The sequence below is a fragment of the Balaenoptera acutorostrata genome, chromosome 10 (assembly GCF_949987535.1).
Source record: "Balaenoptera acutorostrata chromosome 10, mBalAcu1.1, whole genome shotgun sequence".
NCBI classification, from domain to species: Eukaryota; Metazoa; Chordata; class Mammalia; order Artiodactyla; family Balaenopteridae; genus Balaenoptera; species Balaenoptera acutorostrata.
Genome location: NC_080073.1, coordinates 49,145,858 through 49,172,874, shown reverse-complemented (window position 1 = coordinate 49,172,874; position 27,017 = coordinate 49,145,858). Strand labels below are relative to the sequence as shown.

The 27,017-nt window shown below is 44.8% G+C and overlaps 1 protein-coding gene across 1 annotated transcript in view; it reads left to right on the top strand.

Moving 5' to 3' along the window:
- ITGA9 (integrin subunit alpha 9) overlaps positions 1 to 27,017 on the top strand; it is a 324,192-nt gene that overhangs the window by 123,637 nt on the left and 173,538 nt on the right. The window contains exons 14-15 of the mRNA XM_057555761.1: positions 16,465 to 16,567; positions 17,003 to 17,152. Coding sequence (XP_057411744.1) covers positions 16,465 to 16,567; positions 17,003 to 17,152 — 253 coding nt within the window. The remainder of the gene's footprint in view (positions 1 to 16,464; positions 16,568 to 17,002; positions 17,153 to 27,017) is intronic.

Genomic DNA, 27,017 nt, shown 5'->3' with positions numbered 1-27,017 from the left:
TTGAACCTGTCATAAAATGTAATGGACGGTATATATTTTTTTTTTTTAAAGTTTTTTTTTTTTTAATTTTTAATTTTTATTTTTTTAATGCTATTCTTGTCTGCTTACATTCTTTTTATGTATGTATGTATGTATGTATGTATGGCTGTGTTGGGTCTTCGTTTCTGTGCGAGGGCTTTCTCTAGTTGTGGCAAGCGGGGGCCACTCTTCATCGCGGTGCGCGGGCCTCTCACTATCGCGGCCTCTCGTTGCCAAGCACAGGCTCCAGACGCGCAGGCTCAGTAATTGTGGCTCACGGGCCGAGTTGCTCCGCGGCATGTGGGATCTTCCCAGACCAGGGCTCGAACCCGCGTCCCCTGCATTGGCAGGCAGATTCTCAACCACTGCGCCACCAGGGAAGCCCTGGACGGTATATTTTTCACTGCTGAGACCAGGGAGTTCATATATCCTGGGAAGACTGAAACAACACAGCATTTCTTTCTGCAGCTTTGGAAGCATATTTTGAAGCATTTCAGAAACCACAGGATGGTGCCTCTCATTGTATTGTTTTCCATTAAGACAGAAGTCCTTGATCATTTTTGTGCATGGACCCCTTTGGCAGCTGGGGGAAGCTTATGGCCTCCTTCTCAGAATAATGTTTTTAAGTGCATATTGTAAAATACACCAATTTCTAAAGAAACCAATTATATTGAAATTCAGCTGGCAGTTGCATGGGAACGGCACAACCAGTTTGAGATGGGCTCCGATTGGAAAAATTTGCTTTTACGTTGGCTTCCAGCAAAAATTCTCCTTCCACAGTAAAGAGACTGTGGCTATCAGCTGTTCCTGGTGCAAGCAGGCGTTTCACAATAAGGTGACCTGCTTCATGGTGCATCAGATTGAGGAACCCTGCTCCCTGGGCCTCATGCTGCTGTTATTGTCCCGCCCACCTGGATCATTAAGGTGAAGAGACCTCAGAATTGTTCCCTGAGCAGAAGCAAGAAGAACTGTAATCCTGCAGCCTGTGGAACGAAAACCACATTCACAGGAAGATAGACAAAATGAAAAGGCAGAGGACTATGTACCAGATGAAGGAACAAGATAAAACCCCAGAAAAACAACTAAATGAAGTGGAGGTAGGCAACTTTCCTGAAGTTCAGCTATCAAAATATTAAAAAGAAAACCTTCATTTATGGCATAGTAATATACCTGCTTTTTATTAATGCATTAAATAATGAGATCTTTTGAAGTTTTGAAGTATTGAGGAGCATAAACAATATTTCAAGGACTCTACAACTGTAACATGATGTGCAAATATCTCAGATTTCTATTGGTGACAGAGTCACATGTCTATCTAATACTTCTGTGCTTTGCTGCCTACATACATTTATTTATTTATTGAAGTATAGTTAATTTACAATGTTGTGTTAGTTTTTGGTGTACAGTAAAGTGATTCAGTTATACATATATACATATTCTTTTTCATATTCTTTTCCACTATAGTTTATTACAAGATATTGAGTATAGTTCCCTGTGCTATACAGTAGGACCTTGTTGTTTATCTATTTGATATATGGTAGTGTGTATCTGATAATCCCAAACCCCTAATTTATCCCTTTTTCTCCCTTTCCCCTTTGGTAACTGTAAATTTGTTTTCTGTATCTGTGAGTCTATTTCTGTTTTGTAAATAAGTTCATTTGTATCATTTTTTTAGATTCCACATATAAGTGATATCATATGATATTTGTCTTTCCCTTTCTGGCTTACTTCACTTAGTTTGATCATCTCTAGGTCCATCTGTGTTGCTGGCAAGTGGCATTTATTTTTTTATGGCTGAGTAATACTCCATTGTCTATATGTACCACATCTTCTTTATCCATTCATCTGTCCATGGACATTTAGGTTGCTTCCGTGTCTTGGCTGCCTACATTTATAACAAAAGGAAATGCTAGGGCTTCCCTGGTGGCGCAGTGGTTGAGAGTCTGCCTGCCAATGCAGGGGACACGGGTTCGAGCCCTGGTCCGGGAAGATCCCACATGCCATGGAGCAACTAGGCCCGTGAGCCACAATTACTGAGCCTGCGCGTCTGGAGCCTGTGCTCCGCAACGGGAGAGGCCGCGATGGTGAGAGGCCCGCGCACCGCGATGAGGAGTGGCCCCCGCTTGCCGCAACTGGAGAAAGCCTTCGCACAGAAGCGAAGACCCAACACAGCCATAAGTAAATAAATAAATTAATTAAATAAAATAAAATAAAAAATAGGAATCTACCTTTAAAAAAAAAAAAAAAAAAAGGAAATGCTAAATTTCAGTGAGAGGTTAATAAAAATAAAAATGTACATATTTTTCTCCATTCAAGTTCACACACCCCCTGAATTCTCTTCTAGATTAGGAACCTCTGGTTTAAGATATAATTTTGGTTGAAAGTAGTAAAACAAACAAAGTCTGTGGTTTATGTGGCACACAGTAATAAATCATCAGTTGTTCAGGGCCGAGGAGCTCATTAATTCTGTGGATGGGCCAAGTCCCAGTCCTTTTCTTTGCACACTTTACCTTTTGTAAAACATGGTGCCTTGTGTACAAGAGACAAAGGTGCTTCATGAGCAGCTCTAAAAAAGAAAAAAAAAAAAGGTTTGCCTTGTGGAGGCCTGGGGCCGATGTGTCTTTAATTCATGGAGTGCTAGCTCTCGTCTTTTTGAGAATAAATAAAAGAAGGGCAAGACCCACTTAAAATTAAAGACAAGATAATCATGTAAGAAAGCCTTTAAGGCCATTATGTGATTAGCAGAATAGGAGGAGAGAGGGCTCGGGGATTTCCCCATCTTTACGAGGAGCAGCCTGCAAGGGGGGTTTGATGGCTTCAGTCCCAAACCTGCAGCAGCCAGAAGGGGCAGCGGGTGGGAAGGGAGCACATGTTTTGCATACCCCACTCCTCCCTTCCTTGGAAGCCTCAGACTGACTTCAGGGAGGGAAGAGGATGGAAAAATCTTGGAGGCAGCACATGTGTTAATACCAAAATTCAAAGAATAAGCAGCTGAATCACCTAAGACACCCCCCACCCCCAGGAGGCCAGCTAAGGCCTCTCTGGAGGGGTACACATCAAAACCTCCCGTGCATTAATCCCCGTGTTGACAAGACTGCATGGTGACCCTCCTGTGGGAAGGGAGAAGGGCTCACCCAAAAGGCAGATTAAGCCCAGGCATTTTGCTAAGAGGCCCTGTCTGGGATTAAAACCAACAGCACAGAAGTCTTATTCTGAAATGAAGTCAAATTTGCCACTTAAAAAAAAAAAAAAAAAAAAAAGGGCAAAATAAAACCCTAAGTTGAAAGTAATGGAGAGTAATGGTCAACATGATAGTCTGTGTGTAATCCCTACTCATTTCCACTGGTGCCATGGATCTGCTTGTGTTTTGGTCAGCCGTGAACTCTGGGTCATCCCTCACAATTTATCTAGCTTTTCTCACCTCTTTAAGGAGATTGTAACTAACAGATTCAGTGTGGAATTGATTATGGGGTCTCTTGCATCCCATTCCCCAGAAGCAGAAACCAAGATGGGGATTTCTGCCAGAGATGTATTGTTGGAGTGCTCTCAAGAGTGAGGGAAGCAGGATAGGGCAGGGGAAAAGTGAGTAAGGATGTGGTCTCAGGAGAAGTCTAGCCTCAGCCTGATCCCAGGAGGGAGCTCTGGAGTATGAATCACCCTGGAGCTTGTCCCCCTAGAGGCCAGCTGTGCCAGCCAGCCAGGGGAGTGGGGCACATACTAGTTTTCTATGCTACATAAAAATTACACATTTAGTAGTTTAAAACAGCACCCATTTATTATTTCACAGTTTCTGTGGGTCAGGAGTCTGGGCACGGCCCAGCTATGTCCCCGGTCAGGCCCTCAGGTGTCAGCCGGGTCGCATCTGAGGTTGGGGTCTTCTTCCAGGCTCATGTGGTTGCAGGCAGAATTCATGTCCTTGCAGCTGTGGAGCCCACGGCCACTTGCTTCTTCAGGGTCAGCAGGAAGGGCGTCTCTTCTGCCTCGAGTCTCTTAGCTCAGGGAAGAACTAAGCCCTCCTTTAAAGGAGGCCCACCCAGATCATCTCCCTTTTGATTAACTCATATTCAACTGATTTGAGACCTTCTTTACATCTGCAAATTCCTTCACCATTGCCTTAGAATGTAGCATAATCATGGGAGTGACCTGTGTCCTGTTTACCATCCTTCCCACACTGGAGGGGAGGGGCATGGGTCATTGGGGGTCATCTTAGAATTCTGCCTATCACAGGGCATCACCTGGCAGGCATCTCTGGAGGAGATGGCTCCCATCAGCCAAGGGCAGTCCTCCTGAGAAGGTTGTAGGTGTGAACCATTAGTAGCCAATGCCTATAGCAGCTGCAGGAGGGGGTGTACCATCTGGTAAAGGGCATCTGGGCAGGGCACTAACAGCAGAGCTTGAGATAGGAATTTGCTTGCACAGAATTTATTGCAGGGGTGCTCTCAGGAGAGGGAAATGAGGGGAGCAGGATGGGGCTGGGGAAGGACCTGAGCAATGATGTGGTCTCAGCTGGGGACCAGCCTCAGCCTGATCCCACAGGGAGTTCTGGAGCATGAAGTGCACCACAGAGTTGTCCCACTTTGAGGCAACGAGTACTTCCTTTTGTACCCCCATGCCAGTCAGTCATTGCCAGTGAGGAGGGGAGGGGGCATAAAACCTCTTGAGTGAGGTGGCTCACATTTAACCAAGGATGCTTCTCTGTGAGAAGCGGTCGTGAGCTGATGGCAACCAACATGCAACTGGGGGGGTGTGGGCACTAGCCCCACAAAGGTCCCATCCTCCTCCCTTTCCATCCTGTTGGTCCTTCAGATCCCCTCTGGGCTTCTTATCCTAAAGCTGGCTTTAAAAATTCATGACAGTCCCCACTACCCACAGACTGATACACCTTCACCTGGTTTCTGAGGTCCTACCACCTGGTTCCAGCCTGCTTTCCCTCCCAGTCTACAGCCCCTCTCTGCCCCTTCCCATGTGATCTTACCTTACAGACCTTTGTCAAGTGGTGATGGTGATGATGGTGGTGATAGTGGTAGTGATGGTGATAGTGATGATGATGGTGGTGGTGATGATGCAGCAGATGCAGCTATCCTTCACTGAGTACCAGGAGCTCTCCATGGTGCTTGACATCTATGATCTCTAAACTTCATGACAGCCATGCAAGGCTGACTCTGAGATTAAGTGAAGTGAGCAGTGTCACAGTTTGTAAGAGATGGAGCTGGGACTCCCTCAGATCCAGGACCGTCAATGTCGAAGTCCTTGCTTTCCACCTTGTCTGTTGCTTCTGTTCCTCAGACACACAGTTGTCTGTTAGACATCATCTCCACCAACTGATCCCCGTTCCTCCATCAGCCTGCTGAACGTCTCCTTTTTCTTCCAAGGTCACCTCCTCTGGAAGGACTCTTAACGCTCCCGCTCCTGCCCCTCTCTGGGTCAGAGATGATTCCCTCTCATCAGGTTCCCACACTTCTTGTCCACGCACCTTCTTCTCTGCATCTCGGCTTTTTGCTCACATGGTCCTGCCTGCCTCTTCTCTGCTTCCCTATGCGTCACATGGTTTCTGGTGCAGGCACATGGCAACCAAGTGTTGGCTGCAGGCAACCTAGTTGATGTTCCCCTAGAGGGTCAACCGCAATGTCAGTGCACTCACCCTTCCACTCCTGCTTACACACCTATCATCCCCCACCCTGACCTGAGTGTCCTGTCCTGTCCTCTGCACACCAGCCTTTCAGACACGAGCATGCGCAGTGTTGTCCAGAGACCCGGGGAGCTCCAGGCAGAGCTGAGATCTGGTTCCTGCAGCTGCAGTTACCACTGTGAGGCAGCCCCACATTCCCTCACTCCCCACACGGCTAACAATGTAGTGACAGCTTTCCAGGCAGGGGTTGAAGAGGGGAAACATTCTCATAATAAACCTATTATTTTATGCTAAGATGCATCTCCACTTCAGAAACGTTGAATGGGAGGCTGAGGGAAGGCCTTAGATTCAGGGAAAGACAGTAATAGAAGACAGAAAATAATTAAGTGCCAAACTGTGTCATAAGGACCCTGGGAGGCTGTGGCTGGAGGGCTGGGTCCTCAAGAAAAGTCCCATAGAAGAGGCAGCCTTGAGCTGGGCTGTGAAGGGTGGATCGTGTTCCATGGGGATAAGGGCACAGCAGATGTGGGGTCAGCAGAGCAGAGGTACAGGTGGGAGCAGCAGTCGGGCCTGAGCAGATGCACTTAGCACAGTTGTGCCCCCTTCCTTGAAAGCTTGCTTTATCAGGTCAAGGTGCAGAGAGAGGAGATTCCAGGGTTTTCAACTGCTTTCTAAGCCAAGTCAGTCCTCCTTCCCCTTCCCCACTTCTCCTTCGCTGTTGGCTCCCGGGGTCCCAGAGCATTTCTGTCCTAAAGTGAGGATTGAGGCTGACATGCCAGCTGGATAAAGGACTCGTGGCTGAGACAATGTGGCGAAGGGTGGCGGAGCAGGAAAGCCTGCGTGGGCCGGCTTGGGCCATATTTCTTTTGTTGGTTACACTGGGAGCATTTTCTTCTGTGTTAGTTTCGTATTCACCTACAAATATTTTTATCAGGGCCACCTTGGAGGTTTGAGGGTGGGAGATAGGAAGAGAAAATTAAGACAGGAAGGGAGGAGCGTTAGATTGGAAGATGAAATTCTGTTTCCCCTGGAGGACACATTGGCTGAATAATCTCCATGCTGGGCCAGTTCCATCTGGTGTCATGTAGCTGTCAAATGATGCATGCCATTATCTGTGATGTAATTAACATGTCTCTTGGCAAAGAACATTTTACAAGGTTGTGGCATGCTCTTAGAAGATTGCTTCCAAATTGTCAAGAGTTCTAGTCTCACATTTGTGTGTTTTTGGAATGGATGAAGGGAAAAAGAAAAAACAAAAGTCACAAAACATACACACATATAAATTGACTAAATAAGCAGTCACCACCTATGCACACAAACTCTCAAATATAAAAACAAACCATTTTTCAAGGATCCAGGGAGATGTTGTTTTATATTTAGAGAGGAAAAAGCATCAATAGGGTTGTGTGATTTTCATAGATAAATAGAATTATTTATGCAGATATGTTAATTGAAGTGTAATTAATGCTTTCATGCCCTTCCTGGACACTGATGCTTGCTGGGGGATCATACATTTCAGACTAATAATGATATCCATTTCCATAATATGATATTACATATAAAGTAGTATGTAGTCATAATTAAAATCTCTCATCTCACTGAGAAACTTACTGAATTTTCTCCCTTGGTTTTAATTTAAATTTTCATTTGTTTGTTTATTTTTTTAATTTATAGGACTCTAAATGAAACCACACTTGGCCTCAGCTTGTTCTCTAGTGAAATGGGAGATAAGTCCTTGCTACATGCACAGTTCATAAAAAGGATTCATTTTGCAATAGGGCAGTTTTCACAGATTTTCATATCAAAGTTGCCACTTAAAAGATTATGGTAAAAATAATAATAGCCACTATTTATTGCCCACCTTTACTACACTTGGCATTGTGCTGGGTGTTTCATATAATTGTAGAGACCATTTATTATATCCTTTTGAATATGTCATATCTTTCACTGTGGCCTTTTCTGAATTTAATTTCTGAATTTTCTATCCTTTTTACTCTCCATGCTTCAATCTGCATATTTTCTATTGACTTGCCTTCTGGATCAATGGTCTTCTCTCTTGCTGTGTCCAGTCTCTAGCTAACTACATCTCTTCTTGTCAGCTCAGCACCTTGGCCACAGCTTTCTTCTTGGTTTCTGAGTCTCGTAACCCTATGCTGCTGTGGAATCCACCAGTGCCCCAAGAATAAATGTGGTGTCAAAAATCAGACTTGCCTCAAGGTGCTTCCCTTCTCTTTGGAATCTTGACCCTCAAGTCCTGGCCGCCTTAGTAGCTCTGAGCTTTAAGTTTGTCTTCAGGGACTCATAAGACTTCCAGGAGCTCAGCTCAGAAACTCAAGAACTCAAGCTTTTAGCCACCAGTTCACATTCATACAGGTTCTCAGCCTCTTATTCCAGGCTGCTTAGAGACCTGTAAACAGCTCAAGGGAAGAGTTCCCTAGATAGTTCCCTGGTACTGTTAGACAGGTGTGTGTGTGTGTGTGTGTGTGTGTGTGTGTGTGTGTGTGTGTGTGTGTGTGTGTTTTCCAGCTTTTCTAGTTGTTCTCCAAGTCATGCAAAATCCTCAGTTTGCTTTTAGAAAAATCTTCAAGCTTATGGGCATTCTAAGCTCTCCTGTAACACTTTAACTGCCATTCTAATTGTTATGGTTATTGAGATAAAGGAAAAGGCATTCCACTTTGAAGACTTCTCATTTCTAGGGCTGCCTGCAAGGTAATCGTAGGCAATAGAGCTGGGTGTAGAGAGCAGAGGAATCATGAGAAAGGATACAGGAGGGAGGGGACAAAAAGATCACATGTTTGAAAATAGAAAAATACTGAGGCATCTTTAAAAAGCCCTTAGAGGGTGTTTTTGCAAACCGATTATCTGGCTTAATGCTAGCTGCTTATTTGCTGGCCTTCTGTGTTATTTGCAAATATAAAATAAGGTCATCCTTTCCTGTTTTCATTTAGTTTACCTCTGTAGCTGCTAGTTAGCCAAGGAGGATAAAAACCCTTCATTTCTTGGAGAAAAGCAGCATGAGGTCAGTTTCTAATTCACGTGTCTGGTCGAGGGGTGCATGGTGCTCAGGTCCTGCTTACGTGGGGCTTGGAATCGAGTCCACTGGATAGTGAGGCATATCTTCCCTTGGCCAGGTGGGTGGGGGTCTGTGATTTGAGGCTTATACTCACCAGGGAAAATTCCCTGGTTCCACAAGTAAAGGAGACAGAAGACTTTTGGGCTTCTGACCCTCACACCGGCCTAGACGCCCTAGGATAACAGGGCAGAGTGACCCCTCCTCTAGTGGAACCCTTGAGTGGGTGGCCCCTGCCTGTCACGAGCCTCCCCTGCTGGATGTTCCGTCTGAGTTAATTCGATTTCACAAGCAAGTTAATGAATGAGAAGGAAAAGCTGGGACTCCCCGTGAAGGAATGGGGGTGCTCAACCGCGTTTTCCTAAGGGTCTCTCTCCCTCTTGTCATCAGACCCTCCCAGGCCCTGCAGTCCTCCCTTGGGGCCCCAGCAGAACAGCTCTGCGTGTGAGGTGCACCGAGGGAGGAGAATAGTGTGGTTTGAAGGAGGGCAAAGCTCGTCCCTAGAGGACGGGTGGATGAGCTCAAAGTGTAGACAGAGGGTCTGTGGTAGGTCTGGATGAGCCAGTGCTGGGGAGGCTGAACCTGGACGCTGGGGCAGGGGAGCAGTTTTGTGGAAGAGAAAAGGTAGCATGGGGTTTTAGGCCCAAATCAGTGTATTCTGGGAGATTGCTTGTGGAGTTGGCATTTGGAGACAGGAAGAGGATTTCTGTGTTGTAACAAACCTTAGTATGTTCACACCTAAACAACTTGCACACTTGTTCCCTCTCCTGGTTCCCCGTGGTGATGAGGGGCTGCCAGGTCCACTCACTCACCTGAGCTGAACACTGGGGTACCTTCCATGATTCTCTTTCTCTCATCCCCCACCTCCAGTCACCAAGCTGCAGCATCTCTTCTTCCTGAGTCAGCCTCACCTCCCTCCCGTTCCCCATCCCACTTCTGTGTCCTGGCCCAGGCTCTCTCCATCTTTCCTGTGAACCCCTATGTTAGACTGCTCACCCCCGAACCTCCCCCCATCAATCCACTTCCATGCTACAGCTAGAGGGATCTTTCTACAACACAACCTCCCTACCTCCAATCTCACCCCCATCCATCCGAGAAACCAGAGGGATTTTTCTGTAACACAGTCTCTTGCATCACCTTAGCCCCCTCCCAGCTCTCCCTAGATTTTAGGTTGAAATCAACACACCCTTTAAGTCCCCGTGAAATCTGGTCTCTGCTTCAGCCTCCTCTCCCCTCCCACCCACCAACTAGCCTGACTGTCCCACCTTTGGGGAGAACATGTAATCCACTGGACACCCATGCCCTCTCCCCGCTGCTGTGTGTACTGGCCATGCCTGCTCCCTGGCTAATGTCCTTCTGTCATCTGACTGAGCCCAGGGACTTCCCTTCCTCTGGGAAGCCCGCCAACCTGCAGTCTGAATCAAGTGCTCTCGTCTGTGTTCCCAAAGCCGCCTCTCTTCTAGTACATGTTGCACTAGGTTGTCACTGCCTGCCTGTTTCCTCCAAGGTCTTTCATCTCCATCTCCCTGGGGCCCAGCACATTGCCTGGCATAAAGTAAGCACCCAATAAATTTCAAATTGCACATATGTCAAGTTCCCTATAAAACCTCAGCCGCCAGTCTGAGGGTTCTTCTCTGTGCAGCCTCTTTCATTTTTCAGAACAGGAGGGTACAGTAGATTTTTAGCAGGAGAAGGTGGATTGTCAGCTTTTGGTCTATCATAAGTAAGTGTGTTCAGCTTGGGAAGCTTCTGTTTGTAGTGGTGAATATTTTTAAGCAGTAAAATGTCAGCAGCTAGAGTCTCTGCCCAAACCCCTAAGCCTCCTTCTCCATCCTGAGGGGTCCCTTCATTTCATTGCAGTGCTGGGCTGAGAGAGGCCACACTTCCAACAATGCAAGGGAAACCACGAAATGTTGCTGCTACTTTTCCTTTGCAGCTCAGATACAAGAAAACAAACACAGTGTGGGGAGAAGGGGCTGTCCTTTTGGGGGTGCTGACTTGTTTCATTTTCTTTTTAACTGACTTTTAAAAAAATATTTATTTATTTATTTATTTATTTATTTATTTATTTATTTGTGGCCGTGTTGGGTCTTCATTGCTGCACGCGGGCTTTCTCTAGTTGTGGCAAGCGGGCTTCTCATTGCGGTGGCTTCTCTTGTTGCGGATCATGGGCTCTAGGTGTGCAGGCTTCAGTAGTTGTGGCATGTGGGCTCAGTAGTTGTGGCTCACGGGCTCTAGAGCACAGGCTCAGTAGTCGGGGCGCACGGGCTTAGTTGCTCCACAGCATGTGGGATCTTCCCGGACCAGGGCTTGAACCCGTGTCCCCTGCGTTGGCAGGCAGATTCTTTTTTTTTTTTTAATTTTTCAAAGTTTTCAGAAGGCACATTTTAATTTTAAATATACAAAACCATATTGCTCTGTCTTTTTCTATAAAATAAAATTAGTTATTGATAGAAAAGCTTTTAAATTGTCTTAGTCAAACTCAAGTAAAAGGATTTAAAAAATAGAACATTAACTAAAAAGAGTTTTACCAGAATATTGAACTCTCCTTGATAGTCACAGAAATCAACACAATGTCCATTAGTGCAGAATAAAAGACATAGAACAATTCAGTGTAAAAAAAAAAAAAAAAGCACCTTGCATTAATGGAACATTAAAATTGTGATTTAAACCCACAAAATTCAGGAAATTCAGAATTAGAACTCCCAAGGTAATCTTAACTGTGACCTCTTGTGCATGTATGCTGTTTAGAAATTTGAGATTTGTTGCCTTCCTGATCACATACCACTATGAAGAACAACTTTGAAGGGAAAAAAAAAAAAGGTACTTTTCCTTAGAACCACTATATATGTTTAAAATTTTATACCCACTTAGAAAATCAAATGATCAATCTTATACTACCATATGAGCTAATTATGGAATAAGAAGGAATTTTTAAAATATACTATAGAAAGCTGTATAAGCTACAACATAATGCACATCCACTTGAAACACAATTTGAACTTTCTTTTTGATACAGCCATAAGTGCCTACCATATAAAAACATATTCACATTGCAGGAAGACAGAGGGGAACACTATTAAAATTGAATAGCATGTAAGGAAGAAGGGTCAGGAAAATAATTGAGCAGAGAGTCAAAAGTAACATCCTTCGTATTTTTAAATCTACACTTTCCTGGGAAGATACTTTATCTCTTCAACTATGGGTTCTTCAATTTTTTTTTTTTTTAATTTTATTTATTTATTTATTTATTTTTGGCTGTGCTGGATCTTCGGTTCGTGCGAGGGCTTTCTCCAGTTGCGGCAAGTGGGGGCCACCCCTCATCGCGGTGCGGGGACCGCTCTTCATCGCGGTGCGCGGGCCTTTCACTATCGCGGCCCCTCCCGTTGCGGGGCACAGGCTCCAGACGCGCAGGCTCAGCAGCTGTGGCTCACGGGCCCAGCTGCTCCGTGGCATGTGGGATCTTCCCAGACCAGGGCTCGAACCCGTGTCTCCCGCATTAGCAGGCAGATTCTCAACCACTGCGCCACCAGGGAAGCCCGGGTTCTTCAATTTTAAAATGAGAGGATTGAGTTAAGTAACATCATAGTTTCTTCTAACTTCAAAACTGTATGGGGCTTCCCTGGGGGCGCAGTGGTTGAGAATCTGCCTGCCAATGCAGGGGACACGGGTTCGAGCCCTGGTCTGGGAAGATCCCACATGCCGCGGAGCGACTAAGCCCGTGAGCCACAATTGCTGAGCCTGCGCATCTGGAGCCTGTGCTCCGCAACAAGAGAGGCCGCAATAGTCAGAGGCCCGCGCACCGCGATGAAGAGTGGCCCCCACTTGCCGCAACTAGAGAAACCCCCGCACAGAAACGAAGACCCAACACAGCCATAAATAAATAAATAAATAAATAAAAATTAAAAAAAAAAACAAAAAAAACTCTATGATTCAGTGACTTCATATAAATTAATATTCTAGAGGAGACTCATAAATTTGATATCGTATTAAACCTTAAGTAATTTGTATCAGAGCTTAGTGAGATATGCCAAGAAAGAAAATGATGTTGATAAACCACTGGGCCTCTCTTAGATATGATCAGCCTATCTCATTGATCCTGCCCTATCTTTTGGATCTTTTAGTCAAAAAAATGTTAACTCATCCATCCATCCAGATGTTAGTTCAGTCTTTGTGCCCGGGATTATTGGAAGATATCTTCTAGTAAATTTAAAAAAATCATCAGGGGGCTTCCCTGGTGGCGCAGTGGTTAAGAATCCGCCTGCCAATGCAGGGGACACGGGTTCGAGCCCTGGTCCGGGAAGATCCCACATGCTGCGGAGCAACTAAGCCCGTGAGCCACAACTACTGAGCCCGCGTGCCTAGAATCCATGCTCCGCAACAAGAGAAGCCACCGCAATGAGAAGCCTGCGCACTGCAATGAAGAGTAGCCCCCGCTCGCCACAACTAGAGAAAGGCCGCGCACAGCAACAAAGACTCAATGCAGCCAAAAGTAAATAAATTAATTAATTAACTAAAAAAAAAATCATCAGGCCTCCTGAGATATGTTTCTCAATATTATGAATGTGAGATCAAGAAGAACTACAGAGAAAGGTAGTAGCGTAAGAAGGCCATAATAATGTCACCACGGTATATAGCTCTTCAAGCAAAGTCACCATGGCCCATTTTTTTAAATAAGGAAATATATTTATTGAAAAGACAACTGAAAACAAAGCGTGTATACTTACAGTTATATAAACTGTGGCATAACATACTATCACAGCCCCTTTTCTCTCCCAGCAGCCAGCACTTGCATCTCTGTTAGATGGCTGCCCCCAGGCTGCCAAAACCTGGTTTATCTATATGCACAGAGAATATGCATATCCCGGAAGTATCTTGGAATTTACAGACCCCATGGTGGCTGTTAACCAATGTCTATAAATACCACTGCTCCCTTGTTTCCTATGCTGCAACCTCCACTGTCTTCACAGCTTCCCTGCAAGGCTGAGGCAATGTTATCTACCCTTCAAAGGATTTACTTTGAAATCACATCTAGTCCTAATATGCTGCTGGGTTGACTTTGGGATTCCTGGAATAAAAAAAGGCCCAGTTTTTCATAATGTGTTTATTCCAGAATTGCCTTGGAAGAATATTGAGGACGGCAATCAAAAGGCTAAAAGAAATGGAGATGTGAGAAAAGTCCTGTTATATACAAGCGGTGAAACTCTTACTGGGCAACCAGCTGAAGTGTGAGTGGCATCCTGCTGACCCTATTCTGCCATGAGCCCTGTAGTCCTGCACCTTCTGGCCACCAGGGCAGGCGGATTCTTAACCACTGTGCCACCAGAGAAGCCCTGCTGGCTTGTTTCTAATTGCTGTGTTCTCCCTTGCCTCCACCCATGGCTCAGTGTGGGGTAGGCCCCTTCTGCCCAGAGCTACTGGGACATGTCATAAGAAGGTGTTTCTCAAACATCTTAGTTAAAACTGGTTCATGCAGTCAGTGCCAGAGCACAGTGTCTGTACCGCTAGGTGTCACAATTCATTACTCACCCCAAATAGCTGTGCCCTGACTAAGACACAGAATGACTGCACATTTAGAAACAGCCCTCCCTTCAACTCCCTATTTCTTTAGTTATTTGTCATTTACTCACATTCTTCCTTGTATGAGGAACATTTCCTTCCCCTTGCCCTGTATCCTCCTAAGTAGATAGGTAATATTTCAGGGTGATGTCAGAACCTAAAGCAATTGGGATGATTTTTAAACAGTATTTCATGGGCTTCAAGGAAAGCAGTTTTGCTTCTGGTTCTAAGAATGAGTCCGGTTCCACCACTTACTGGTTTGGGGATGGAGCACAGTTTATTTGCGTTCATCTGTACAATGGGAGCAACAATCTACCAGCTTGGGTGTGGTGCAGATTAAGTAAAAGGATGTCTGGGAGGAGGTTGGCCCAGTCTCTGGAATATATGTGGTAGCCAGGAAATGTTCCGTGGCTTCTGCCTCCCCACCCCCATCTTCAGTTCCTCCCGCAATAGTAACAGCGTGTAATAACTGACTTATTTCGGCGTGAAGGATTTAAATGCAAAATCTTAAGGCAGTCACCCTTAAAGAAACACTGAAGCGTTTATCTGTGAAAACATTAAGATTGCACCCCTTCACTATTCTCTGTGCCCAGGCAGTCTTTACATTCTGTTTAGGAGAGTCGGTCAGTAGCCGGAGGGGATCTGGATCCCAGGTGTGTGCTTTGCTCACAGAAAGGACAGGAGCGTTAAAGATCTGCTCCTAAAATCTGAAGTTCGAGAGAATTTTGTGGAAGTAGCTCATCCAGAGGCTCCCCCGTCACTCCCCCAAAAGGTCCTGTGTTTTATTTACGTAAATGATTGAATCTATTCCCAGCTGAATGCTTTCCTGAGCATGTCACTCAGGCTCCCACCCCAGAGTCATCTGTCCCCCACAGCCCACATTCAGCAGCTCCGTCTGCCTCCCCGCCCCGGCCCGGGCACCATCTCCTTTCCTGGGTTGCTGCAGGAGATTTTTCTGGTCTCTGAGCATGTTCCACTCCACGTACATGCCCAGGGATCTCCAAGGAAACACAGGGTCCTGTGCCCCGTTAGACCTGGGGCCACCCTACTCTTTGTGGGAGGCAGTTGCAGTAAAAACAAACAATAAACAAGAGACTAAACCCCCCCTTAACTGTGTAACCTGGTGTCCCCCCAGCTTGTTCGATCACAGACCCTTTCATTAACCTCCCCCTGGTGAACTGGTACCTGCTGAGTGAGGAAGGCAAAGTGCAGCTTGCTGTAAGCAACCAGTTCCCCGCATGTGCTTAGACTGGACGGATAACCCAGAACTGACAGGCGTGTCTGTCTCTGGAGGGGGCGCTGGGTATCCAGGGGGTGGGGTAAGAGCTAGCTCCTCACTGTGTGCCTCTTGGGAACTTTAAAACTTTCTACTGTTTTGAACACGGCACTAGTCTGCTCCCAACTCCACCAGACTTTACGTGGAGCGTAGTGTGAAGTCCTTGGATCTGCTCACGGCCTTGGGGTTGGTTGGCCTCTGTCTGCCCACCTAGCGCCTCCCACTCCTGCCTCCCTGCCAGCTCCCGTCATCTCTCCCTGACAGACGCAGGCAGTGGGGCTGCAGACAGTGGCTTGTTGGTGCTACTTCTGAGATTTACCCGGCTCCCCTTGGAAGCCCACCTTCCATAGAGCATGCTGGCCTGGGATGCGGGGATACTGATGCTTTATTCCTGCCTCAGACTCTAACTTGTGAGTCCCGGGGGGTGGCCAGAGTACCCAGGAGGCAGCGAGACCTGGGCCAGAAAGGTCAAGAACTCCAGGATTGAGCAGATGTGACTCAGAATCCTTATCAGCCTTGTAGCCTGGGGAACTTGTGCCTTCATCTTCCTTTTATTATACGATGGAGAGGAATAAGCCCAGCTGCAGGATTTGGACGTGTGGCTCATCTCTGTAGAACAGTGGTCCCCAACCTTTTTAGCACCAGGGACTGGTTTCATGGAAGACAGTTTTTCCACGGACGGGGGTGATGCGGGGGGATGGTTCAGGCGGTAATGTGAGCAGTGGGGAGAGGCAGATGAAGCTTCGCCCACTGCTCACCTCCTGCTGTGTGGCCAGGTCCTAACAGGCCGCGGACCGATATCAGTCCACGGCCCAGGGGTTGGGGACCCCTGCTCTAGAAAACCTAGTGCAGTGCCTGGCATCTTGTAGGTGTTCATTGTGACTATGGACCTATCATTCCCTTGGCTCTTAGAGTCCTGGGCTCCAAAGGAAAGAACACAGGCCAGAAGCCGGACTTCATCCCTGGCTCCATTGATGCCCAGCTCTGGGAAGATGCTGGGCCCCAGTGTCTTCAGGTCTCCTGCCCTAACACATAGTCCATATTTACCTCAAGGCAGAAGAGCTTTGATGATCAAAACACCACGGATGGGAAGGGTTAGCAGTGCACTATGAGTACAGATGCTTGCCTGCCTGCCAACTAGGTTATAAGAATATTTGGAAGATGACTAAGGTAATGTCTTCCACATGCTAAAGAGACGATGATTTCGTACCATGTGAGTTAGAGCGGGGAAAGCCCCCGCTCATTAGCGGAGTGACCTTGGACAAGACAGTCATCACTCGCGGCCTCATTACCTCATCTAAAATATGAAAGCAATAAAATCCAGCCACACAAGGGTGGCTGTGAGGCTCACATGGGGCAGTCCATGTGGAAGGTCTTTGTAAACTGTTGAAATGCTCTGCACATGTCAGCAGCGCCCGCCGCTCACGTGCCTGTGTGTTTATTGTTTCAGCGGAGAGTGCAGGACGTCATCAGCCCCATCGTGTTCGAGGCCGCCTACAGCCTGGGCGAGCATGTGATGGGAGAGGAGGAAAGGGAGCTGCCGGCCCTGACCCCCGTGCTCCGCTGGAAAAAGGGCCAAAAGATTGCCCAGAAGAATCAGGTGAGAACCTGAAAGCTCATGGCTGGGACCCCAGGTGGCAGGTGCCTATGCAGAAGTAATGGCCCTGGTGGCCTGGGAGCCCATGGCCAGCCACACCCCCTCCTGGGCCTTGCTTTCCCGATCTGCAAAATGATGAAATGTATGATTTAGGGGTTTGTGTCTAACAACCACGTAATTTAAACTCATTGAGGCTTTTCTCAAGCAATTAGAAAATTATGATCCCTTTGAGGTCATGAACTGGCTGCTTGGCCCCAGCACTTGCCTCCCGTTCCTACACTGTTTCCAGAGCTCAGATCAGCACCTAGTGAGTGCTCTACATACAGTACATGTTTTATTGATGGGAGCATGAGTGGGGTGAAGAAGCAAGAACTTCCTCTTGCTAGAATTGGTGGTTGAGTTGAGAATGCCCCACTCAGGCATCTTTGGAAGGCAGAGCACCGTGAGCACAGGCTCTCACCATCCTCCCCGGCTCGGCAGATTCTGGGCTGTGCTGCTGTGCGGAGGAGCTGCAGGGTGACGTGGGGTGCCGGCCGAACGAGGCCATACAGGGTAGGAGTGAGCCATGAGCTAACGCCGTGCAGCATCACTGGCCTGTCTGCCCCGAGTCATCTGGGAGATATACAGTGCTGACGATGATGCAGGAAATACGCAAGAAGTCTGGGATCCCAAGTCTGGTTCTAAATCTTTCTTTAACACCCAAGATCATCACAGATCCAGGACCTGGGGAAGGTCAGACAAAACTGTTTTTTGGCTAAACCAGACTCCTGGGTGGGGTGGGGGCAAAGCTGTGGAACCACCCACCAGCCCCAGTCTCCACAGTTCTGACTGCTCTGAGCTTATGGGAAAACTAGCAGATCAGTGACCCACGCCTTGCAGATGAGAGTTGTAAATAGAACCACAGAGAAGTGTTTGGAGTTCGAGATGTAAGATTTTTACCAAGATGTCCTCATTTTCTCCCATAGTCTCTCCCATGTGGTCTTGGGTCAGGTTCCCCAGAAACAGAGCCTGAGACGGGGATTTAGGAGCAACTTGGTCTAATGAAGCTGTGCTCGTAAGAGAACCCTGTAAGGAAAGGGGAAAGGGTGAGCAAGTATGTGGTCTCAGCTAAAGTCTAGCTTTGGCCTGAGGCAGGGAGCTTTGGAGCATAAATTACAGCAAAGAGCCGTCCTCTCCTTGAGGGAAGGGTCTGGCCTTTTGTACCCCTTACTCGTCAGCCATTGGCTGTGTGGGGGATGGAAGGGGAGTATAGCCCTCCTTGAAGGATACTCCCTGCAGCTGTGGACAGTTCTCTGGAGGAAGCTGCAGATGTGAGCCGTTAGCCGCCTGTAGCACATCAGCTGGGGGAGGGGCAGCAGTTGTAAAGGGACGTGGGCAGAAGCTGCTACCCCTATACACACAACCTACTGGCAACACTGCCTTTTTGGATGCTTCTTTTGAAGTCAAACATGAACTTTCAAAACACAAGTGCCCTGTAGGGTGGCCAGAATGTCCAGCTGGTCACTGATACTTGGAGAATGCTCTGGGGGAGTGAGGGGAGAGACCAGGAGGATGCTGGGTGTCTAAGTGGTGGGGCAGGGTGGAGGGGAGGCATGAGGAAGATGAGGAGGACAGGAAGATAAGATGAAGAGGCGGGACAGGAAGCTGATGACTCCTGCCTTGACTGAGGAGTAGAAGTGTGTATCATCTCCTGACAGTGAAGTTGGGCCAAGAGGTCAGGCTGGGGACCCAGTAAACCAGAATATTATGATAATTCCTAGATCATGAGTTCCCTGTCCTATTAATACTTTGCTCTCTAAGGTGGAATCTTGCTGGCCCAATAAAGTTGGGTTATGGGAGTGGTCCAAACTTGGGGCGCTGGAAATCATTTCAGGGTACCCTGTGCTTGTTTTACCTCTGAAATGACCCTGTGAGGTAGTGGCCTCCTCTGTTCAGCATCTTGCTAGCCCTGGGCATCCCTTCTACAATGAACCCAACTCTCATTTCTACCAATCCATCAGTGGCACAGAGTGGGCCTTCTTTAGTGAAGAGCATCTTAGAACCTTTACTAGCATTTTTAGATTCAGGCAACCTGATCAAAGGCAGAGATTTAGGGACAGATTAGTATGAAAATGCTCTTCTTGGTCACTTATGTTCAAGATGGCCAAGCAAGCATAAATATTTATGTCTGTGCTTCCTGAGACCCCATTATAGTGATTATAAATGAGTAAATCAGAACAGGGAGGTGAATGCTGCTGGGGAAGGGGCATCAGCCAATGAGAGAGTCCAGGGATTTTTGGAATGAGTAAAGAAGAAGGAAGAGTGTTGGTGGGTGAACCTTGCACTCTACACGGAGGGGCTGGGTGCCTGTCCACCCATGGGTCCAGAGAGGCTGTAGCCACGGCCAGGCCAGCAGTTTCAGAGGGGTACAGGAATGAGAAATGGGGCTGGAAACAGGGAAGGGGGGTGTTAAGTGAAGGTTCGTTTGTGGAAGAGTTGACTTTCTGCCCCTGTCCCCACACCTACATACTCTAGCCATGCAGAATAGCAAGAAGCCAGGCCTTTTATTTTCTAAAGAATTGAATAAACTGGTTGAGATAGTGTAGGTAGGCTTTTTCCCCAGGGGGAAGCCTTATTTCTTCTGGCATTTGGAGCCTCCAATGTAAGAGCTAGCTTCCCCTCCCACCATCCACCCAAACATCCAGATTTTCCAATCAGCTCTTTTACTTTATTCTTAAAAATGAATGGACAACCAAGGAAATCTGAAATTGAGGGGGAATGTGGTACATGGAGAAAAAAACCAAAATACACCTACAGAATAACTGACTTAGAAGGAAATAAATTTTTTAAGGAATAGAAGAGATTATAACACTTTAAATACCAATTTATACTCTATGTAATAAGCACAAGGAGATTCAAGAATATATTCTATCCATTAGAAAGTGGTTGGAATTCTATTTCTTCTTAAAAGAAAGAAAGAACAAGGAAACGTTTCTTGAAAATTAGCAATATGGATGCAGAGCCAAAAATGTAGTAGAAGATAATGATAAGAAATCTCCCAGTAAGCAGAGCTAAAAGACAAATAGAAAAGAGCTAAAGCATCAATCTGCAAGGTCCTATGTCCAACTAATAAGAATATCAGAAAAAGCAAACAGAGAAAATGAAAAACATTATGAGAGATAATGGAATAAAATTTCCCAGAGTTACAGAGAGACACTTTTTTAAATTTAAAGGACCCACAAACTTGCAAGCAGGATAAACCAAAAATATCCTAGATACATCATTTTGAAATGGTAACACTCCTAACACATAAGGAAAATTCTTAATGCTTCCAGGGCAAGGAGTACAGGATGGTGGTAGTGAGGAATATTTGTCCACTAACGACATAATTAGAGTCACACTAAGTTGTCCATTAGACTTATTAGCAAGATTGGAAGGAAGCATATGTGAAATAAGGGCTTCAAAGCTCTGAGAGAAAGTGATTTTGAAACTAGGATTTTATACTTAGCCTAACAGTCAAGTATGAGGTCAAAATAAAGTTATTTTTCAGACAAGCAAGGACCCAGAAAGTTTACATCCCTAGTAGCCTTTCCAAGGAAATCACCTGAGATGCACTCCAAGAAAACAAGGGTGACAATTAGAAGCAGCAATATGGGGGATGTAAGAACTAACTCCTAGAAGTCTAATGACAAGAAATTCCAGGATTACAACTGTGCAGCAAGTCTAAAAAACAGTTGATCAGTTTAGAACAGGGGATCAATGAACTTCGAGAAGAATGAAGCCAGCCATAGCAGAATGACAAGAGAGTAGCAAATATTCAGGATACAGTGTAGATGGAATATATTTTTTCTATGGATAAGAAAAAATAAAGGCAGTCAAAAACTCCCAGGAAAATAAAAACATGGCCAATATGTCATGGTTCAAATATAAAACAAATTAAAATGTGGTGGAATTTTAAGCAAATAGAAGAATATACGGAAGAGAAGGACCTTAATACTAGAAGCATTCTCCCTTAAGCAAAAGTTGAGTATTCTAGTAGTTTAACTTTGCACCTGTAGAGGAAGATATGTAATCATGACACTTGTCTTGGCTCTGCTGTGAACAGTAATCAAGAGGCCATAATGACAACATGATTTATTGGTTTTTAGTATTTACAGTCAAGCCAAATCAGTTACGGTTATAGTACATAGTATAAATGTCTTTAATTTTACTGTATAGAGTTTAAAATAGAACAAAACAAGTTGTTTTAATATCTTAATCTTTCAAATTGGTGAGCCAAGAGTTATTGTAAAACTTGATGAAACAAGAAAAAGTTGTTATTACTTAAAATTGCAGAGGTTACCAGTAGAGCAGTGCTTCTTAAAGTGTGGTCGCTGAACCAGCAGCATCAAACTCCCTTGGGATGTTGTCAGAAATGAAAATTCTTGGGCCCCACCCCAGACCCTTTAATCAGAAACTCATGGGTGGGTCCCAGCAATCTGAGTTCTAACAAGCTGATCAGGTAATTCTGATGCAGCTAACATTTGAGAACCAGTGCAGCAGAGGAGCTAAGAGTAACCATTTGCCTGTCAAAATTAGGAAAGTGGATGGTGGGAGGGGGCCTTCATGTAGGTGAGTTCAATTCTTGTCTATCATGGAAGGAATTCAGTGAGATAATGTCTAAATCTGATAAATCAAGAAGTAGTAGTATCAATATATTTTCTAGAGATATGGAAATAATCATCAAAAGAAACATAAATGGACATGGGTTAAGAGTGGTTCCTCTTGAGAGGAGGACTCAGTATATGGAGGTATGTGGCAGGAGGTTATTATTTTAAACATGTGATTCTTCGGTTGAAAATAAAATGAAAGAAAAATATTGTCCTTAGATTGAGAAGATTGTCCAGGAGCCTGAGAAAAATTCTGGGAGAATGATCCTTGCTTTACTCCTTTTCCTGATTATGGTGAAAAAAAAAAAAAGATAATTTAATGATCTTTCTGCATGTGTCTTCCAGATGTTAGCTTAATTTAAGGGAAAGATTCTGAGAGCTAGGCCCACTCTAGGAAGCAGAGCTGATTTTTAACTTGTATATATGTGACAGGTCCACAAAGAGCATCTAACCTCTTTCCTAGGAAGGAATAAACTCATTGAAACTCTTCATTTTGCCAGGTAACTTCAGGATTTAAGTGCCTTAGTCTCTTCAACTAAAAGGCACTAAAAGCCCATGTTGGTACATAGGGTTGTGCAATAGAGTGGGTTAAATTCTGGCAATCTTTTAGAGTCAGGGTCTGCCCCCATTGATGGTCTAGTTCAGGTGGAATAGCTGCACAGTGTATATAACATGGAGTCAGTGACTAGAGCATGTTTTTTTTAATTTTTTAAATTTATTTTTATTTTTTATTTTTTTATACATCTTTATTGGAGTATAATTTCTTCACAATGCTGTGTTAGTTTCTGTTGTACAACAAAGTAAATCAGCCATATGCATACGTATATCCCCATATCCCCTCCCTCTTGAGCCTCCCTCCCACTCTCCCTATCCCACCCCTCTAGGTCGTCGCAAAGCACCGAGCTGATCTCCCTGTGCTATGTGCTGCTTCCCACTAGCTATCTGTTTTACATTTGGTAGTGTATATATGTCCATGCCACTCTCACTTTGCCCCAGCTTCTCCCTCCCACCCCATGTCCTCAAGTCCATTCTCTGTGTCTATGTCTTTATTTCTGCCCTGCCACTAGGTTCATCAGTACCTTTTTTTTTTTTTTTTTTAGATTCCATACATATGCGTTAGCATATGGTATTTGTTTTTCTTTTTCTGACTTACTTCACTCTGTATGACAGACTCTAGGTCCATCCACCTCACTACAAATAACTCAATATCGTTTCTTTTTATGGCTGAGTAATATTCCATTGTATATATGTGCCACGTCTTCTTTATCCATACATCTGTCCATGGACATTTAGGTTGCTTCCATGTCCTCGCTATTGTAAATAGTGCTGCAATGAACATTGTGGTATATGCTCTCTTTGAATTATGGTTTTCTCAGGGTATATGCCCAGTAGTGAGATTGCTGGGTCATATGGTAGTTCTATTTTTAGTTTTGTAAGGAATCTCCATACTGTTCTCCATGGTTGTTGTATCAATTTATATTCCCACCAACAGTGCAGGAGGGTTCCCTTTTCACCACACCCTTTCCAGCATTTATTGTTTCTAGATTTTTTGATAATGGCCATTCTTACTGTTGTGAGGTGATACCTCATTGTAGCTTTGATTTGCATTTCTCTAATAACTAGTGATGTTGAGCATCTTTTCATATGCTTCTTGGCCATCTGTGTGTCTTCTTTGGTGAAATGTCTGTTTAGATCTTCGGCCCGTTTTTTAATTGGGTTGTTTGTTGTTTTGATATTCAGCTCCATGAGCTGTTTGTATATTTTGGAGATTAATCCTTTGTCAGTTGTTTCATTTGCAAATATTTTCTCCCATTCTGAGGGTTGTCTTTTCGTCTTGTTTATGGTTTCCTTTGCTGTGCAAAAGCTTTGAAGTTTCATTAGGTCCCATTTGTTTATTTTTGTTTTTATTTCCATTATTCTAGGAGGTGGATCAAAAAAGATCTTGCTGTGATTTATGTCAAAGAGTGTTCTTCCTATGTTTTCCTCTAAGAGTTTTATAGTGTCCAGCCTTACATTTAGGTCTTTAATCCATTTTGAGTTTATTTTTGTGTATGGTGTTAAGGAGCGTTCTAATTTCATTCTTTTACATGTAGCTGTCCAGTTTTCCCAGCACCACTTATTGAAGAGGCTGTCTTTTCTCCATTGTATGTTCTTGCCTCCTTTGTTGTAAATTAGGTGACCATATGTGCATGGGTTTATCTCTGGGCTTTCTATCCTGTTCCATTGATCTATATTTCTGTTATTGTGCCAGTACCATAGTGTCTTGATTACTGTAGCTTTGTAGTATAGTCTGAAGTCAGGGAGCCTGATTCCTCCAACTCCGTTTTTCTTTCGTAAGATTGCTTTGGCAATTTGGGCTCTTATGTGTTTCCTTACGAATTGTAAAAATGTTTTGTTCTAATTCTGTGAAGAATGCCATTGGTAGTTTGATAGGGATTGCATTGAATCTGTAGATTGCTTTGGGTAGTATAATCATTTCCACAGTATTGCTTCTTCCAATCCAAGGACATGGTCTATTTCTCCATCTGTTTATGTCATCTTTGATTTCTTTCATCAGTGTTTTATAGTTTTCTGAATACAAGTCTTTCGCCTCCTTAGGTAGGTTTATTCCTAGGTATTCTTTTTGTTGCGACGGTAAATGGGATTATTTCCTTAATTTTTCTTTCTGATTTTTCATTGTTAGTATATAGGAATGCCAGAGATTTCTGTGCATTAATTTTGTATCCTGCAACCTTATCAAATTCATTGATTAGCTCTAGTAGTTTTCTGGTGGCATCTTTAGGATTTTCTGTGTATAGTATCATGTCATCTGCAGTGACAGTTTTACTTCTTCTTTTCCAATTTGTATTCCTTTTATTTCTTTTTCTTCTCTGATTGCCATGACTAGGACTTCCAGAACTATGTTGAATAAGAGTGGTGAGAGTGGACATCCTTGTCTTGTTCCTGATCTTAGTGGAAATGGTTTCAGTTTTTCACCATTGAGAACGATGTTTGCTGTGGGTTTGTCATATATAGACTTTATTATGTTGAGGTGGGTTCCCTCTATGTCCATTTTCTGGAGAGTTTTTATCATAAATGGGTGTTGAATTGTGTCAAAAGCTTTTTCTGCATCTATTGAGACAATCTTATGGTTTTTATTCCTTAATTTGTTAATATGGTGTATCACATTGATTGATTTGCATATATTGAAGAATCCTTGTGTCCCTGGGATAAATCCCACTTGATCATGGTGTATGATCCTTTTAACATGTTGTTGGACTCTGTTTGCTAGTATTTTGTTCAGGATTTTTGCATCTATATTCATCAGTGAATATTGGTCTATAATTTTCTTTTTTTGTGATATCTTTTTCTGGTTTTGATATCAGGGTGATGGTGGCTTTGTAGAGTGAATTTGGGAGTGTTCCTCCCTCTGCAAATTTTTGGAAGAGTTTGAGAAGGATTGTTGTTAGCTCTTCTCTACATGTTTTATAGAATTTACCTGTGAAGCCATCTGGTCCTGGGCTTTTGTTTGTTGGAAGATTTTTAATTACAGTTTCACTTTCATTACTTGTGATAGGTCTGTTTATATTTTCTAATTCTTCCTGGTTCAGTCTTGGAAAATTGTACCTTTCCAAGAATTTGTCCATTTCTTCATGGTTGTCCATTTTATTGGCATATAGTGGTTTGTAGTAGTCTCTTATAATCCTTTGTGTTTCTGCGGGGTCAGTTGTGATTTCTCCTTTTTCATTTCTAATTTTATTGATTTGCGTCCTCTCACTTCTTTTCTTGATGAGTCTGGCTAAGGGTTAGAGCATGTTAAGTACAGGCTTACTGATGGATCCCAGGCTTTTGGCAGAGAGTAGGAGTGAGTGAGGCAGGCAGGAGGCCAAGCCTTCCCTCTGCCGGGTCAAGAGCAGCCTTGGGAGAAAATGGGCTTCAGGGTGGGTGCCAGGCTGTATGAGTGAATAGTGGGGTTGCCACCATTGCTGAGGACCAATTGGGATTCTGGGCACTCAGAGAAAATTGGAGCTCTAATGCTACAACCTCTGTAGGACATACAGCTTGATGAATGCACGTTTCACCTTAAAAATTTAAGGAAAGCAGAGACCTGCCTCTCTTGCCTCAAGAAATATTTGGTACAGATATAACAACAACAAAGTGTTTTATCCATTAGCCAGAAGAGTAATTTAAAAGGACTATAAATCTAAGAGCAATTCAGCTAATTGAGTGTCTGCTACACGTTAAGACGTGGATAAAAAGATAAATGAAACATTGCTGCCTTAGTAGACTTAGAGACTGTACAGGAATAACTTATACAGAGCAGAAAGTGAGATTCAGACTAGTGTGTGTGAATTTCACTCCAGAGACCTCTTCCAGCCGATGATAAGGAGATGCTCTCTGGAGAGGGGAGAATTGGCTGGAGCCTCATGGAAGAAGTAGGATTTGGATACTTGGGGCTGGAGGGCTTTGACCAACAGAGAAGGAGGGAGTGATGGATGCTAATGGTCTTCCATGTGGCTGAACATCTAGTGAGGAGAAGGAGAGGGGCCATTAGGGCTGGAGGTACAGTCAGACAGTCTAAGGCCACTTGTTCACTGACCAGGGAGTTGGACTTGATTGAACTGGTAGGGGACAGGAGACCATCACATCTTCTTGAGATGGTCTGCCTGGACTGGGGGGCCAGTTAGGAGCTCTCACAGCAGCCCCAGGAAGGTCTTGCAGGTCAGTTCATGAAGGTTTTGTCTGATACACTCAGAGAGTTGACTCATCATCAGTTCCTAGTGGGTCTCAGCTGCTGAAAGAGTATGGCATGAAATGAAACAGTCCTGGAAAGCTCTGGCTGGCCTGTGTGCTGGGAAAGCAGGAAGGCTGTCATTGGGGCCCTAATGTTTCTCCTACAGGTGAGCATACCAATGGCTATGACAGAGGCCCTGGCTTCAAACCCTATACACAGAGTAGAGCTTTGGAAATAACTGCTCTCAGGCTTCCTCAGGAGGCCCCCAAAGAGACCTGGCTGGGGCTGGACTTCCAGGCCACCCACTGTGGTAGACAGAATGGCCCCCAAAGATGTCTACACCCTCATTCCTGGAACCTGTGAATATGATGCATCACATGGCAAAGGGAAGGACTTTGCAGTTGTAACTAAGGTTATGGGCTTTACACTAGGGAGAGTACCCTGGATTATCCAGATGGGCCCGATCTTTCTCCAGCTGGAGGCAGAAGGAAGGAGGAAGAATAGGAGGTCAGAGAGATGCAGGAGA